Genomic DNA, 16,345 nt, shown 5'->3' on the forward strand with positions numbered 1-16,345 from the left:
CTCGACTCATCATCATACAGCGGTTTGTCATGTCGTAATTCTAAACCGTGTTCACAGAGGAATACAGTTATTGGTTTAGTTTTTTCAATCAAACACCCCATATAAACTTTATATCCATTATTCACACATGGAGCACTTAAAGGGACCCACGCACAGAACGGCCCCATATCTGTATTAAAACCCATGACCTTTTAACCCTTATAAAACCGTGAAGCAAACAAAAGCAAACATTTTCTCGAATTGTTAAACCAAAATCTGTTCACACGGTTTTCAGTGGTGGCTATGGGTATGGCCCTCAGTAGGCAGTTTAAGATAAGTGCTATATAATTTCTAGCAAATAAACAGACAATGGTTCATTGTCAAGTGTTTATTTATCTACCCAGTTCTCACTAGTTGGGTGACTTTCATGTGACATTATTGCTCTCTATTTATTGATGCAAGACAACCCCTGATAGGTGCTTAAAATCCTCTATTATTACTAAGAAAATTCTACAAAACTAAGCTGCATAACCAGGTGCGACATTCTTATGGAGGATATTGTTATCAGTGCATATGTAGTGGCACAAAAGCAAAAGTTGCTGAACTAATCAATAGTCAAAACAGGCTTTTACAAAAAAAGATTTTTATGTAATTTATATAACAGCCTCTATTATTCTTATCTTATTTGGGGTCTTTTTAGGAGGCAAATATCACTGGAGTCAGATTGATCCCAAAGATAAAATGTGTTAGTAATATTTAAAGATATCAGGAGGGTTAAAAAGACAGAAATGATAGTAATGTCACTAAAAATACCCACATAATCTACATTATGCTCACAGTAGTCTAAAAGAACTCCAACTTTTAACATGAAGGTTGGGACTTGAGTTGGTCTGACCTAGATATTTATCCAGGAGCAGCAAACTGGCTCGACTGGTTGAGCCACATTTATATCATGCATTGTCATAACATAAGCCATTTAGTCAATCATTTGTTTTACTCTGAACACACGTCTCTCATATTAGATCGACCTGAAAATGCTTCACAAACCCCGACTGGAAAAGAAAGGTCTCCCTATTCGGACTTTGGTTGTATTTGTTCATTAATGACATTAAACCCTGACTAAAGTACACGTTGAAAACAATCAAATGTTGTGCCAAAAGGTTAAAATCATATTTGCAAGTCTATTATTTCCTCGGTCAGGAATTTCACACAGAAACACCTATTGCAAGACTAAAGTGTGTTTCTTGCCCCCCCATCCGAGACCCCTCCCCAGGTTGTAAAATATCCAACGTCATGAAATTGCTCTGATAATTAGATCCTTCAAAACGGATTGCTAAATTTGCTTAACGATGTGCATTGTTTATTTAAAGCTTAATGAAAATAAAAATCACCTGTAGGAAAGGCAAGATTCCATTCTAGTGCTGTCCCATATACAGTTTATCCAAGACACAGCATTTCACTCACAGGCTTGACTGTGTGTCGGATTTTAATATTTTCCTTTCACTGAATGGGTAAATGTTGAGCTCTGCTTCTGAAATTGTTTATTGTGATATAATAAATGGGTTGAATCAAATGAAAATGCCTTTAATTAAAGTAATTTGGACAGCTCTTTAATCTTCTGTTGACTTTGGTCAAAGAGGCTATCTTTAGCGACCTGTTTTTTGTTCTGGCCTCAGTTTGCACCGCAAAAGCCAGTGAGCGAGATCAGGAGCGACGAGGGACACCAGCTGGCTGGAGATGCAGAGCAGCTGGAGATGCAAAGCAGCCAGAGAAACGGCAGAACATGTGATCACATAATGACTGTTCCAGCACTGAAAACGCACGCTGTAAAGTATTTTCTACATTCACAGATCGCTGTGAAGGAACTAAAAACTGGAAAAGACTAAAAAAAAAAACCCACATGTTCCCAGATGGCTTTTATTCTGTTTTCATCATGTACAAACACTTTGGGCAGTTGAAATAATAATAAATCCATCAACTGAAGTTTCTTTGCTTGTGGCTTCTAAGGACAAACTAAATTCAGACACACATATATATATATATATATATATATATATATATATATATATATAGAAGAGCTTTTAAGTACATAGAGGTCAAAACATTAAATATAGGCACTGGAATAGCTTAAAAGGACAACTGTTTATAGACCACAGCGTTGTTCAAAGGCTTCCTCCACCACTAGCAGGGAAATAGCTGCATTTCAAATAATAAGCATGAATCCACATGAAAAAAAAAAAAAAGAAGTCCTGCACAGGAGGAACAAAAATACAAGTTAAACTCTCACAGACTTGGAGGTTATAGTTGCAGCGTGTACTCCTGCGCTGAACGGCAGACCACAGGAATGACCCATTTTGGGGAAGATCTCCTCCTCTGGAAGAAGAAAGAACAGCTCGCCTCCTCACTGAGCGTCCAGGATGTCTGGTGTGCCTCCCGGGCTCTGTGACGTCTCATCTGACCAGGAAGATGGGGTGACCTGATTATAGAGGACGTCCTGGGAACCAAAAAGTGGCTCTTTGAAATTCATGGTGTAGACGAGGAACAGATTGAGAGCCACCATGGCGAGAAGGGGGAAGACGGTCAGGCCAGAGCCGAAGCCTCGCCAGGAGCTGCACGTGTTTAGGCTGATCCAGTAAACAACCCTGCAGAGCGTTGGAAAAGAAATCAAATCACATCAAAATAGATCAATACAATAAATGAAATACAGTATAAATACACACTAGATTCATTTGAATGTATTTAAATGGAAGTCTCCCTTTGTGGCGGTTGCATAAACCATGAAACTGACAGACAATATGGTGACGTCACTACCTCATGAAATTATGTAATATCACCAAATTAATTCCCTGATAATAGAAACCAAATCCAAACATGATTTTCCATACGGGTGAATCTGGATCTGCTACGACTTTCAGTCCCCAGAGGATAAATTTAGAATCTTTTATTGCCACCAGCAGGCCACCTGCTAAATAGCGCAGACACTGTGAGCATGTTGGAATGTTGAAATTAGAATTTACCTCAGAGCAAAACTATGTCTGAACCCCAATCATAAATATTCATAATTTTTTTTATAAAAACACAGCCATCCTTTTCCCACAATACGCTCCCAAACGCATCCTAATATAATTCATATTTCCCAAAGAGGTGAACTTTACCCCGCATTTTCCTGTGAATGACAAAAGGATCTAACTTTCATACCAAATCCTCATACTGTAACTGATTGGATGTACTTAGTGGCAAATGGTTATACATTTGTATTTTCTTCAAACCAGATGAAAACATTTATCGTTTTTTTTTTTTTTTCCATCTGGCTTGTATTCCTAAGAGCCCCTCTTTTGGCAAACATTTGCGGCTCACCTTCCTAAGATGAACATGGCAACCAGTATGGGTACCAGCTTCAGCTGTTCTTGAGGCAGCAAAGCAGCCATAACGATGAGGTTGAGGACGTAGAGGAGCAGTTGCTCCAAGGACGCCGTGACAAACAGCCTCTGAACGGCCTGTCCTCTGGGAAACGCCTCCTGCAGATGGAGGGAGCCTGTGCAGAACTGCCACGCCGCATCCATGAGCATCGCTGCAATGGAGAGGAACAACAAGTCTATTTGTCAGTCTAACTAATGATTTCTAACGATGTGCATTGTTATTTTAATATATTAACGTGAATACCTCATCTGCGTATACTAACATTGACTGGAAAATGGGCGAGAGGAGACAGACAGATAGGCCTAGACAGGATTTGGTTTGGAATGATTTAGCCACCTACAATCTAGTTCAGGTCACCCAGTTTGGGAACTGATTTAGTGCCCTGAGAGAATTTAACTACAGCTTGGGAAACAAGAGATGCGTTCAATCTCTTCTTGTAGTTTCCATTTAAAATGATGAGCAGGAGAAGGAAATTATGCTTCTCTCTCGAGGCCTGGGGAGACGTCTGCTGCACGGAGGATGAAAGCGCATGAAATTAAAGGGGACGGCAAGACTTTGAAACATTCCAAGACGAGGCGGACAGACAAACCAAATCCTCTCTGAGTCTCGAGCTTTCATTTGCGGTGTTTTTTTTTTTTTTTTTTTTTGTATGTCAGTGTGCAGGTGTCTGGAGCCTACCGAGCAGGATGGGGACAGTCGCCACCACACAGCAGCAGAGGGTAAAAACAATACGGCTGGTTGTGTCAGCGTAGTCGGGGGGTTTGATGGGGGCATAGAAATAGAGTACGTATAAGATCCCGGCTGCACACAGCAGGGAGATCAGTACTGAGAAGAAAGCATGAATCCGGCCGTTCTGGCAGCATTTGCACCGGCAGCAGCATCGTCCCTGATCGGAAGACTGCTCTGCGGCCTCGCAAGTCTCCCCTCGTCCCTCTGAGCTCCACACAGCCAGCTCCACGCTCTCCGGCGGTGGGCCTATCAGAGGACGACCCTCATCCATTGTGCTGTCCAGATTTGTGGGTCCTGGACTCCACCTCAGTGCGTCTGTGCCATTGGGAATGTCTCCCTGAGAGGCTGGGCTTGGGCAGCTAACGCAGTTTTCCGTGGCAGCATCCAAACCGTGCACTGTAATGATCGGACTGGAAAGAGTTTGATCCAGCTCCTTTTCCCCTGTCGGATCTCCTTGTGGCTCGTCTACGGGATTGCTCCTGGGCTGCTGGTGGCAGGGAGCAGAGCCTGTTCAAACCAGAGTGTATTTTAATACAGAATCCCAAACCACTGAAAGCAATCTTCTCTCTGCATGTCAGGCCTCTGTTTTACCTGGGACTAATGGGACATTTTTCAGAGCCTATGCAACACATATTGCCATCTGGCCCCAACCAACCCACCTTTTACCCTCCAAGCGTTGTGTTTCTACTCTCAATGGCCTCCAAGTTCAAGCAGTAACAGCATTTACAGAAACCACGTATGCAACAAATGGCTGCATGACCAAAGGGTTTCTCTGGCAACTAGTTTGTGATGGCTAAATTAAACACATAATATGCATTCATGCATAAGACCATGTAAAATACATGATCAAATGTCATGAAATTTGATTAACTAACAGCTGACGGCGAGTGAGAGGGTTTTTGGTAGTTAAGATAAATAGCATTTCATATTTACCTATTGACAAATGGTAATAAGAGGCAGTTATCCCCTTTCTATCAAATATATCTATAAATATATTCATATAGAGTATCTACAACAACCGACAAAGGCGTTTCCTCAGTGCTGCCGGCAGCATTACCTAGGCTGAAGCAAACGCTACCATGAAGACTGACAGTAAACACGTCCCTCATTGTTTGATTTACTATTTTTAAAAAAAGCTTTCTTTTCGAGATAATTATGTGTAATGCATGTTTAAGTGCCCGGATGATATGACGTTTAGGAGACCCCACAATTACTGTTTCATGGATGAAATGTTTGTCAGAGAAGAACGCTACTTTTGAATATTGTCCCAAGCTGGAAAAGTAAATAACCTTCGACTCAAACGCTCTTTTCCATAAAATATTCTTTAATACACTAAACTAAAATCCCGTCATTCATTTTGGGATGAATTTGAGGAAACATTTTGTCAACCTGGTTATGCATATGTGTAGTTGTTATATATATATATATATTATTCATTTTTTTCATACATTTGATACCTATTTTTTGCATCTGTTCAATCACTAACAACATATTGCTCCGTTATGCCCTCACCAACCCTACAAACAGCCTGGGCAATTAATTTAAATGCCTAAAAGTCTGAAATCAAAATCAAATTAATCAGACATTAAGTAATGGCAGCTACTCACTCCTTGGCTGACTGGTTGCTGGTGGTGGTTCAAGGGAGTGCTGGGAGCCGGAGTGGGAGTGGGAGGATGAGTGTAACTCCTCCATCGAGGACTCTGGACTGTCCGAAACTGGCGCCAAGGAGATTTGAGTGTCCAGGTCCAGGAAGGGGGAGAAGGAGAGCCTCGTCGGATCAATGTCCTGGAGCTGGTTGATGATGTCGCTAATGGACTCCTTCATGCTGTCGAGCTCTTTCACATTCTGCCTGTTAGTGGTCTGAAGCCCCGAGGTGTTCATAGTCACACAGCCTGAGAGGATCAGAAGGCGGTCCAGAGAAGAAGAAAAAACAGACCAGAACCAGTAAAAAATAAAAACAAAAACACACAATAATCCACGGACACACAGAGTAGTAAAACCTCACCCACTTTCCAAATCAGTATGCACTTTCACAGTAAGAGTCCGTGTTTCATCTTTTATTTTGTCAAAGTAGTTAGACTCCTGTCCCTCAAATATCGACTCCATCCGGAAGAGCAGCAAAGAGCTTGAGCTTCTGGTTCAGGCTCAGAAAGAAGCTCCAGGGATCCAAAGGCAGCATCTACTGGAATCCAAACTTAAACAGGCAGGAAATGGAGTACAGACAATTCTCTGGAAGTGGCTAAGCCACAGCTGAAGCGAAGGAACTGATGAAATATATTGGATCAGCTGGCTGCCGAGAATTCACAGGATGGTCGCTGTGAGAAATCACAGGGCAAGCAAGGTGGAAGTTTGTGGTTCCGGTTCAGGTATGCAGATCCATGGAATGCTGCCGGAACACAGACTGGGGTCTGATCTGCTGATCAATAGGACTGCTTTCCCCTTCGTATAAATATGTTTTACACTTTTATAGAGTCCTCCCGATTATATCTAATGTTTAAGTTTTAGTCCTTCTTTATGGTCCAAGAGAAGTGAAAAAAGTAAGAAACTGGATTTCTTTTAGAGAAGACAAACCTCTGGGGTTTTTTTTTTATTGGGGTGATCACCAAAATCTAACTGTTCCTCTGGCTATCCCTCCTGCAGAGGTAAGAATAAATATAATAAATATATTTATGTAATAGATACTTGTTCCCTTTCATCATCTAGTGGCCCCCCCCAGAGATATCTTGGGACCCTTAAGGGGAACCTCGCTCTAATAGAATTAAGCAGACAGGATAAGAAATAATTCTGTCACTAACAAGAAACACAAAAGTAATAGACCTTCCTTATATTTGAGTAAAGCTATTGCAGCACATGTACTAGTACTTTTAGTCTCGCATTGCATCTGGTGCTGAAATAAATGATTTGCATAATTCTTAAACTTAAATCACATTTACTTTTTATTATAATATCATAAGAATTATTATGATAAAACACCGAATCACGGTCCAGCCCTTATTTGAGCGGTATTGGGGGGGGGGGGGGAGGGTATAAGGAGTTTTGCATTAACATCTGGAGCCTTCTCTTTTTTGGCGCACATTCAAATGTGGCGCAGAGCCTGCATGCAAAATGTGCAGTGGGGATGTTCCTCCAACACAGACGAGGTCTTTACCATGTTTAGACTCTTGTTCTTTGGTTTCGATGAATATCCTGGATGTGGAAACGCAACGCGTGCGGGGCGCAACGCGCGTTTACTCCCCGCTGAAATGACCCCCCCCCCCCCGCTGATAAAATGTTATTAAATCTAAGAAAGTCAAATGTGGTTTACTATAAGGGCTGCGTGAAATGCCTAATTGGTCAGAACTATTTAAACGCGGCCGACACGCGCTCGAGCGCCTAATTAAAACGTGCGTAAAGTACGCGCAAGTCATTTTGAGGGAGCAGCTCTGAAACCTTATATTTAGTGGCCATTCAGCACCGTTTACTGCAGTTTACGCTCCAGATGTCAACGCGAATTAGTTTTGCTCCGCGAATTTCCTGCCTCGGCGCTCTATTCAATGAGAATCCTACATATGGACTTACTTCAGTTGAAGGCTTGCAGAGTATTTGGAGACTTTGGTCTTTGTCGTAGTAAAAAAAAAAAAAAAAAAAAAAAAGCCCTTCTCGTCCGTCTCGGCTTTTCTTCCCTCCCCCTTCGTTTTTGCGCTTTTTTGTCTTCCAGAATCCTGAACTTCTGAATCAGATTTCAGGACAGACAGAATACAAGGCTTTTCCTCCGCCCACACCAGCTCCCCCCCTCCTGGGTACCATGTCAAATACCATATGGAGCAAATAAAGCCCTGGGAGGAGGAGGAGGAGGAGGAGGCACTTTCTCTCAGTTTACCTTCAAACTCAACTTTAACAATCACATCCATCAGACTTCAGTTTACCTAAACGGAAGAGTAAATATTTACCCTGAAAATAAACCTCAGCCCGTCTGTGTATTCATGCTCAGGCCGGAAGTGTGTAGGCTTAATGATGTACTGTATTGTCGATGATTTAAGCCTACAGGGGGGGGGGGGGGGGGAGCTCTGCTGGGACACAAGCCCTCATTAAGCAGTTTATTTTTAAGCGCCTGCTGAATACATAAATTATACTATATGATCCACCAAAGCTTCACCCACTGACATAAACACATAAATATACAAATAAATCTTCATGAAAGCCTTAATTTCAAAGTGTCTGGTATAAATTCTCAGATCAATATGGTATATTGTATATTTTATACCACAAATACTTGCATCAAATAAAACTTTGGACCATTTTTGTTTCAGCACCGACATGCTGTCAGTGAAAGTATAATTTTATTGTGGCTTGCCACCAAATTTTAAAGCTAAAATATAAGATGTGAAAAGAACTTGAGAATGAAGGTAATATATAAAAAAGTCCAATTTGAATAATGAATGTTTAGACTTGTGAAATGAGTTTAAAGGAAAAGAAAAAGTCCTGCTTCACAAAGTCTGAATTCTCAAAAACAAAAACAAAAACAAACTCAAGCAGACTTAAGTTTATATACAGTATATATATATATTTTTTTACATCTATTATTTGGGTAATTTTATTGCATGAAAAGGCATATCTAAATATACAGAAACAACATTTGATAAGCAATACAATCAATAAATAAACATTTGCATTTGTCTAGCTTATATACACTGACAGCAGTTTATTGCCCTGTGGAATGACACTCAGAGAAATGGGGGGGGGGGGGTTCCGGTGACCCATGTTTGAAATATCATACGAACAGGGGGGGGGGGGGGGCAAGAGCCTGCCGTTAGTCTTCTGACAGGAGCCTGTGGAAATGATCCCTCCTCTTCTTCAGCACCTCCTGAAAGTCCTCCTGAAACATAAAACAGGAGATATTCAGACCGGAGGACAAAACAGCAAAGATCCTCCGGATGCAGCTCCGGATAAACAGCTCGTTTATCCGGAGCTGGCTGGGTGGTGCATCTCTGACAGCGGCCGGCAGCTGGTAGCAAATGACCAACAAAAGGAACATCATGGGAAATGCCTGAAAATCCAGGAAGAGGTGCGCGGAGAAGTTGAAATTAACCAGGCTACTATTGGCATGATTTTCTTTTTAAATCTGATGATTACTCTCTTGACTAATTGAGATTTCTTTTCTAGAAACTTGACCAAAAATAAAAACTTGCTGGAATCCTTTCTCTGTCATATAAACAGAAACACGACGATCTGACGTCGTCGCATCATAGTTAACGAAAAGGTGTACCGCTGCAGAAAGCTTTTCCAAGGTGGGGATGAGCCTCTGGAGCTCTCTGTCCGCCGTATCTCCAGACCAACTCTTGACGTGAATCGTGTTCATCAGCTGCAAAAACACGAAATAAAACACACATGGATTAAACAAATCCGTTTTTACTGTGAAATTATGGTCAGGTAAATGAAAAAAAATCAAACAAACACATACATCTTAATATTTTTGATGCTATGAATTTACAACCTTTGGAATATTCTATACATTTCTTGTTGTCAATAAATTATATTTAAAGATCCAAACCAACAGCAAACTGTTGCTATCCAACAAAATATGAAAAACACATTTCTGAACATGGGGGTTGTAGTTCTTCTCGAATCAATCCGCTATACAGCCCTGCTACTGTAAAAGATTACAGCGCCACTGTGCTTACGTGGTAGGGGTACGTGTGGGGTGCGTTGTCCACGACGACCGTCTTGGCCAGATCCCTCCCGAGGATGCCGAGATCCTTGACGTAGTGGCCGAGAACACAGGTACAGTCGTCTCGATACAGACGATGCCTACAGGGGAAACACGCAACATGCTAAAAACCCGGAAAAAGCATCTCCACGTTGTGTAACATCTGTGAAGCAAGGCTGGGATTATGTTAAATTCAAGGTGAGATAAAATCAAACTGTGTGGAAAAAGATTTAGGGTGTGATTATTGATCATAAATGATGTTGGAAACTACATTTAAGTCACTTGAAAAGAGAACGGATTATTCCAAAATAAAACAAACGATTATTGTATCTAATTTTCTGAATCAATCTGTCCTGTACAAGGCTATAAAATCTTTTAAATCCAGATTATTTATAATGATCAAACTGGATGCTTTTTATTTATTTACATGTTTTAAATGTAAAACGATAATAGAATTTAAGTCTGCATTCAGAGAACAGGATGTCAGATTAAAGGTAAAGGTAAAGGAAGGTATGCTAACTTTAGGTTAAACCCTCATATTTTCATTGAATAGTTCTGGTTTCATTAATTTCAGGCCTTCTGTTCTGTTTCAGGCCAACCTTGACTGAAACAAACCCAACAAGGTCTGGCCTCTCGATGTTATTCATATTATGGAGTGTTTCACTTCCTGTGCTGCTAGTCAGGAGATCCCATTTACCCTAGTGGGTCGAGGCTGGTGACAAAAGCCTTGCTTGTTATTAGAACTCCTCTGTAATGTCACCGAGCCACGAGTTTATGAAACACAATGGGGGGGCCGATTAAGGAGACATACCGAAACAGTTTTCTCTGCGGGTCCAGGACATTCAGTATCTTCTCTCCGAATTCCCTCTTTGCACATGTGTAAACAAACAGCTATGAAAGAACACAAAGAGCAGCTGAGTCCACACAAAAGAGAAAGGCCTTCAGTCCACAAGAAACAATCCATCAAATCAGAATAATAAAATCACTTGAGTTTAATTAAATTAAAATAAAGATGGGGTGATGGAAGAAGAGTCTGACAGCAGGAGGAGAGACAATGTGTTCTGAAAACTAGAAGTGGGGGAGTTTATCATTCAATATCTGACATTTCACTGCAGAGACCAAAAAAACTAAAAATGACTTAAATTTACTTCATTATTTAGGGCCAAATGAGAAAAACAACAACAACCACAAATTATTAATGTCCCTATCAGAGTAAAACACTGATGAACACAAACCTCAAAGACTTTTGCCATGGACTGCAGAAACTCTTTGACATGCGGTCGTAGGATCATGTACACCTGAGAAAACGAAAACACGATAACACATATTCCTTTTCTGAAACTGTACAATTGGTTATTTTCATGCGTCACCTCAGACGCCTGTTTAGATTATAAAAGATAATCTCATCAGCCACAACATCACACTGGTGTCGCCGCTAGATCTGGTCTGTCTCCACACTCCAGCTAAATGCTGCCCTCTCATCCTGCTTCCCGTCATCCATCACGGAGCAGAACAAACACGCATACCTGACCCTTCCACTATCCCTTCATGCTTTTACCTTGTACTGACGGTCCTGGAAGCTTGTGTAGAAGGTGTACTCTGCTTCGTCGATCACAGTGAGAGAGCTGAACATCAGGGTCTCATCCTGGAAGGGGCATACATTACTCGCACTCCCCCCCCCGGCAAAGTTCAAGTCCCATGCCGTCAATGCAGAAGGGCTGGAACTCACCAGGTCGACCACCAGCGTGGCCTCGGGAGTGCTCCTGGTCTTGGGTGGAATATCTCTGAGTTGGGGCTTGGAGTACTGCGAGTGTGACGGTATGTTCTTGATGAATTTACAGCTAGAGAAGAATAAAAAATGGTTTTGAAATGGCTAAGATTCGCTTAACTGGGCGAGTTGTGACCTGCCATGAAACGCTGGAAGGGGAACCGAGCTCTGGCACAAGAGAAATTAATTCAGAGGAGCAAGGAAAGAAAATTGCAACTGCAGGATTGTAGTGCGTTTCAATTCATATTCTTCACTTGTGCTTAAAAGTATCAGGATATGAATAAGTATTCATCTAGTAAAAGGAACAAATGATTCAATTCAGACCCGACACGTCTGAAACAGGCTTTTACTTACGGACTGAAGACATCATCCTCCTCGTCTCCAGCCAGCAGGTCAATGGAGCCATAACCAAAGACGCCTTGTTCTGGGCTGACCAACACGTTTGCAGCATCACTCTCCACATCTGGACAGGAAAACCAACACACAGAAGGGGCTCCAATCAGGAGGGAAACTTGGGCAGGGTCTTCAGATGATCTTAATGCTAAGCAGGTAGCCCGTTTTCCTTCCGTTCTCACGTAAGTGGATGCTTTATTATTGGTAATGTAATAAAAATCTACCACCATCAAAGAGATGATCAATGCATTAAATCCCAGCTAAGTGACGATTCATGGAGCTTTTCTTTTTCTTTTTCAAAAGATCACACTGGTCCTAAATTACAGCAAAACATAGAATCCTGTCAGCTACAGTTCACATCTATTTAAAAAAATCCAGAATAGACGTTTACAAGATGATCATGTTTAAGGCCCCACTTGCCCTTCGTTTTATAAAGATGCATTGAAACAGTGGTTGAACTCACTCTCCTTGCTGGGCGTGAGGAAACGCACGATGGGTGAGTAGGCGCTTGTGGCTGTCGGGTTTCGAGGAGTCACTGGGTCGATCTCTGACAGTACGCGTTCAGGGCGTAAGATGGATCTGACCGGAGTGCTGAAGGACTCTAGACCATAATAATAATAATAAAAAAAATCAGGAAACAGACAGAAGTGCAGGAAAGAATGTAAGGATTTCATATTTAGGAAAACAAAATGGTAAATATTTGAAAAGGCATCTTTATGGAAACAAGCTGCCAAACAAACCTGGTTCAGCGGCCCTCTTCAGGAGACGGCAGCAGCGCAGCGGTCGCCTCCTCATGGTGGGAATTTCATCACTCGAGTGGTGGGATTCAGTTTCCAACGTCTCTTCGCTCTATGTGTTAAAAAGAAAACCCAGACAGAGTGATAAGTGGCTAAGAAGGTCACAGGTTCGAACCCGACTTGCGTCCTATCTGTGAGGTGTTTGCATGTTCTTGCATGTTCTCCCCGTGTCTACGCGGGATCTCTCCGGGTTCTCCCACCACCAAAAACATGCAAATTAGTGTGTGTGTGTCCGTTGACCGACTTTTACGGGGACCCTCTCTCACATAATAACTGGTCTGTTTAATCCTCTGCTGCTGCATCAATCCTGACACACAACACGTGACGTCACAGAGCTGCAGATCTCAGCCTTGACGTCCCAATCAGCTCCGCGTCACATCTCATCCATGCTCTCTGCTCACCACTGGAGAGGAATCTAACGTGTACACTAATTCTGATAGACTTGGCTTGATGCACATCATGCATACTCACTGTACGCATCTGTAACGCGTTCGATTACGTTACTGCTTTGCTTAGACTGCGAGAGAGCGCTAACGTTGATTAGCCGACTTCCAGCTAACGAGGCAGTAATTCTCACCGCTCACGGGGCTATTACGCGGCTACTTATCTGCTAAATGTCGGAGCAAACTCATTTGTTACCTCGGTCTGAACCGCGCTTCCGGCCACAGGGGTGCGCGTTCGTCTCGGCGTTGCTCTGTTCGACCGTCGGTTGTTGCTGCTCAGAGTCTCCGGGGAAACTGTATAGCCTTTTCGCGACCTGAGTCTCATTTTTCTGTTAATGTATGATTTCTAAACATTCACGTAGAAGCTCCTGGATAGCGGAGAAGGAAATAGCAATGAGTCGAACGTGTGTTTGTTTTCTTTCCTCCGCCACCAGGCTAGTTTCATTATTTCAAAAACCTACCCCTACGCTGCCTCTGATTGGCCAAACCTGAAGCTATTGACGGAAGGAAACGAAAAAGTAGCCAATTAGAAACAGAAGGGGGCGGAACTACATTGAAATCCGCCGGGTTATGATAGGTTCACTACTGAGACCAGCCGATGACGTTTTGAGTGACGTCGTGAAGTGCGTCCATATTTAATTCCCGAAACAATCTTTTTTTTTTTCTAAAGCGCTAGAAAACTCTTCAACAACTCGACGCACGCAGATATCAAAAGAATAAGAAATTGAGAATAATAATAATAATGAATATGTAGGTCAAAGTATTGTCATTGTATTCCATTTTAATTTCGAACTCACACTGACAGTCTGCATTTTCTTTCTGTAAAACTAATTATTTGGATGTATTGCAGGTTTTGTGAGAAATTTTATCATACAAGGTTGGTATTATTTCTTAGGCCTAAAAAGCATGGATAATAGAGAAGTAGACTATTAGCAACAATATTTTTTATTATCATTAAAAGTTATGGTAGCGTACTCATCGTTAAAGTAAAGATTTTATATTATTGTGCTTGTTATGAATAAAAAACTTTTCTTTAAATTTGTGTGAGAATGTGTCATAAACCAAGCAAATGTGGTGACCTGGGGTGTCGGATGCAGAGCTTCACATCACACCACGTTTTTAAACTTCTGTACTCAAATTTAGACACAATGAACATATTTTTAAATCAATGCTAACCACATACGGAAAAGACAAATCATTTCATTCCATACTTATTTACAGGTTTCCTGACTTATCATACAAAAGATCCAGTGACATTTCAGAAAGGTAATATTTTATTAATTTCAAATTCAAAATAAAAGTATTCACACAAACACATATTGAGTAAATGGGCAAGAAAAGCTCTTTGCCCTCCAAAAACAAAATGTAAGGAAAAAACAACAGTTGCATTGTCCACTGCTACTATGATGTTGCTGTGGTTACTGGAAAACATCCCATTCATCTAAAATGCAATCATTTATCAAAAAAAGGAAAAATAAGCACACATTTATAGAACAAACGGAAAAAAAATGACTTGCCGTACTACTCGCAGTACTAAAAGCGGTACTAAAAGCAGCACTTACTGCAGTACTAGTAGTAGTTAGTTGAGCTGGAGGTTCCCTGTTGTTGATGCATAAAATAAACTTAACAGTAGAAGTGTCACAAACCTGTAACACATAGAGAAACAGTGACGGCAATGCCAGTGTCCACAATGAACTTCTCAGTTCCACCTACAGTGTGACAATTATCTATTTTTAACTCTCATGATCTTAATTATGAGAGTTAACGGACACGTCGCGCTGCGTTCATTTTGAACCACTGTGCTCTCCCTCACTTCGCAATAACAGCAAACTGTAACTTGAACCCTCACTGAATTAAATGCATCAAACTGGAGGTAGAGGTAGGTTTTCCTGAGAGGTTGTAAAAAAAACAAGAGGCTTGTTTCAGTTCTGAAATTAATTTGAAGACACGTGAATCCCCCCCCCCCCCTCCCCACAAAACACACACACACACACACACACAAACGCACTTCACATGCTTCCCTCAAATAATCACATTATCATCAACATTATTATCGTCATATTAATTAATCTGATATAAATTTAATCTGTTTCCTGCCGTTGCTACAGCAAATCCAAGAAAAAAAAGGAGAAGAAGAAAGCAAGAAATATAAACATGATATAATTTCACAGCCCTAAATAGCCATATTTGAGAAATATTCTATTTAATGAATCTTGGTAATACAGGTAAATCCATACAATTGTTACAGCAGAAGGCATCTTGTTATTTCTTATTTTCTTGTCCACATTTCACCGAATGGAGATGAAGTCAGCGGTGAAGTCCAGTCTAAAGTTCCTAACCCATAAATATTGCAAAAAGAATTTCCAACCCAGCATAATGTGGGAACAGGAGGTAATCTTCCATGCAAAGATACTCTGGAACGGGTCAGATTTGGAAAAAGTTCTTAAAACTACGCCTCTGGTGGGAGTAAAAGCAGCAATAATTCAATGACTTCATGTTATTTTGACATAAAGTAAGCAAACCAAACACAGAGACTCCTCAGCCACTACATCTACTACCAATATCATCAAAAACTAAAGCTCAGAGACAAAATAAAGACGTGTTTTGAATTAAAATGCTCCATATGAGTCCAGATATGTCATGTCTCCTGTTCAACAGCATGTGGATACCTGAAACAAGCAATCACGTAAATTAATCCGAGCTCTTAGCTGCACACAACCATAATGTGACTCTCTCTGACAAAAGAATAAACCCAAGTACCACTGACTCAAAGGCTTAAGCGAGCGTCGTCTGACATGCTGAAAAAATAACCAATTCTATTTTCAAAACTCAGAACAAACCAGTGGTTTCCACATTAGGTCCTAAAGTGTTAAGACTGAGGCAGTTTCCATAGCAACATTTGCAACTGTATGTTAAAATGCCAGATGTGGTGGAACCTGCTTAGCCATGCAGAGACAGACCAAATAGAATTTCATTTAAGTAAATTCATTTTTTACGATTTTACTTTTTGGAGGCTGTTTTTGAAGCAAGAATGAAACTGAAGCAAATGAAATATAAATTAAAAAAAACCCCACTGCAATTGTGTAACTGTTTGTTAGTGAATGGTAATGATATATTAAATTGATTGTGC

General features: G+C 41.1%; 2 protein-coding genes across 2 annotated transcripts; both read right to left on the reverse strand.

Moving 5' to 3' along the window:
• Positions 1-2,380: 2,380 nt before the first annotated feature.
• Positions 2,381-6,009, reverse strand: LOC137899898 (uncharacterized). The gene is made up of 4 exons (XM_068743951.1): positions 5,736-6,009; positions 4,078-4,635; positions 3,337-3,550; positions 2,381-2,621 (listed from the first exon to the last, which is right to left on the reverse strand). Exons 1-4 carry the CDS (start codon positions 6,007-6,009, stop codon positions 2,381-2,383), a joined length of 1,287 nt encoding a protein of 428 aa, XP_068600052.1.
• Positions 6,010-8,917: 2,908 nt separating this feature from the next.
• On the reverse strand, positions 8,918-13,540 carry ctdspl3 (CTD (carboxy-terminal domain, RNA polymerase II, polypeptide A) small phosphatase like 3). The gene is made up of 11 exons (XM_068743484.1): positions 13,412-13,540; positions 12,704-12,824; positions 12,439-12,576; positions 11,937-12,045; positions 11,544-11,655; positions 11,373-11,459; positions 11,050-11,112; positions 10,626-10,705; positions 9,789-9,915; positions 9,374-9,469; positions 8,918-8,983 (listed from the first exon to the last, which is right to left on the reverse strand). The coding sequence occupies exons 1-11, from the start codon at positions 13,538-13,540 to the stop codon at positions 8,918-8,920; spliced, it is 1,128 nt and encodes a 375-aa protein (XP_068599585.1).
• Positions 13,541-16,345: the final 2,805 nt, after the last annotated feature.

The sequence above is a fragment of the Brachionichthys hirsutus genome, chromosome 9 (genome assembly GCF_040956055.1).
Source record: "Brachionichthys hirsutus isolate HB-005 chromosome 9, CSIRO-AGI_Bhir_v1, whole genome shotgun sequence".
Lineage (NCBI taxonomy): Eukaryota > Metazoa > Chordata > Actinopteri > Lophiiformes > Brachionichthyidae > Brachionichthys > Brachionichthys hirsutus.

Coding starts and splice junctions, on each gene's coding strand:
- LOC137899898 (XM_068743951.1), bottom strand. CDS start 6,009: ATGAACACCTCGGGGCTTCAGACCACTAACAGGCAGAATGTGAAAGAG. Junction 3,551..4,077: donor GACTGTCCCCATCCTGCTCG/GTAGGCTCCAGA, acceptor TCTCCATTGCAG/CGATGCTCATGGATGCGGCG. Junction 2,622..3,336: donor GCCATGTTCATCTTAGGAAG/GTGAGCCGCAAA, acceptor AACGCTCTGCAG/GGTTGTTTACTGGATCAGCC.
- ctdspl3 (XM_068743484.1), bottom strand. CDS start 13,540: ATGAGACTCAGGTCGCGAAAAGGCTATACAGTTTCCCCGGAGACTCTG. Junction 11,460..11,543: donor CCACGCTGGTGGTCGACCTG/GTGAGTTCCAGC, acceptor TGCCCCTTCCAG/GATGAGACCCTGATGTTCAG. Junction 9,916..10,625: donor CCGCAGAGAAAACTGTTTCG/GTATGTCTCCTT, acceptor TTTCCCCTGTAG/GCATCGTCTGTATCGAGACG.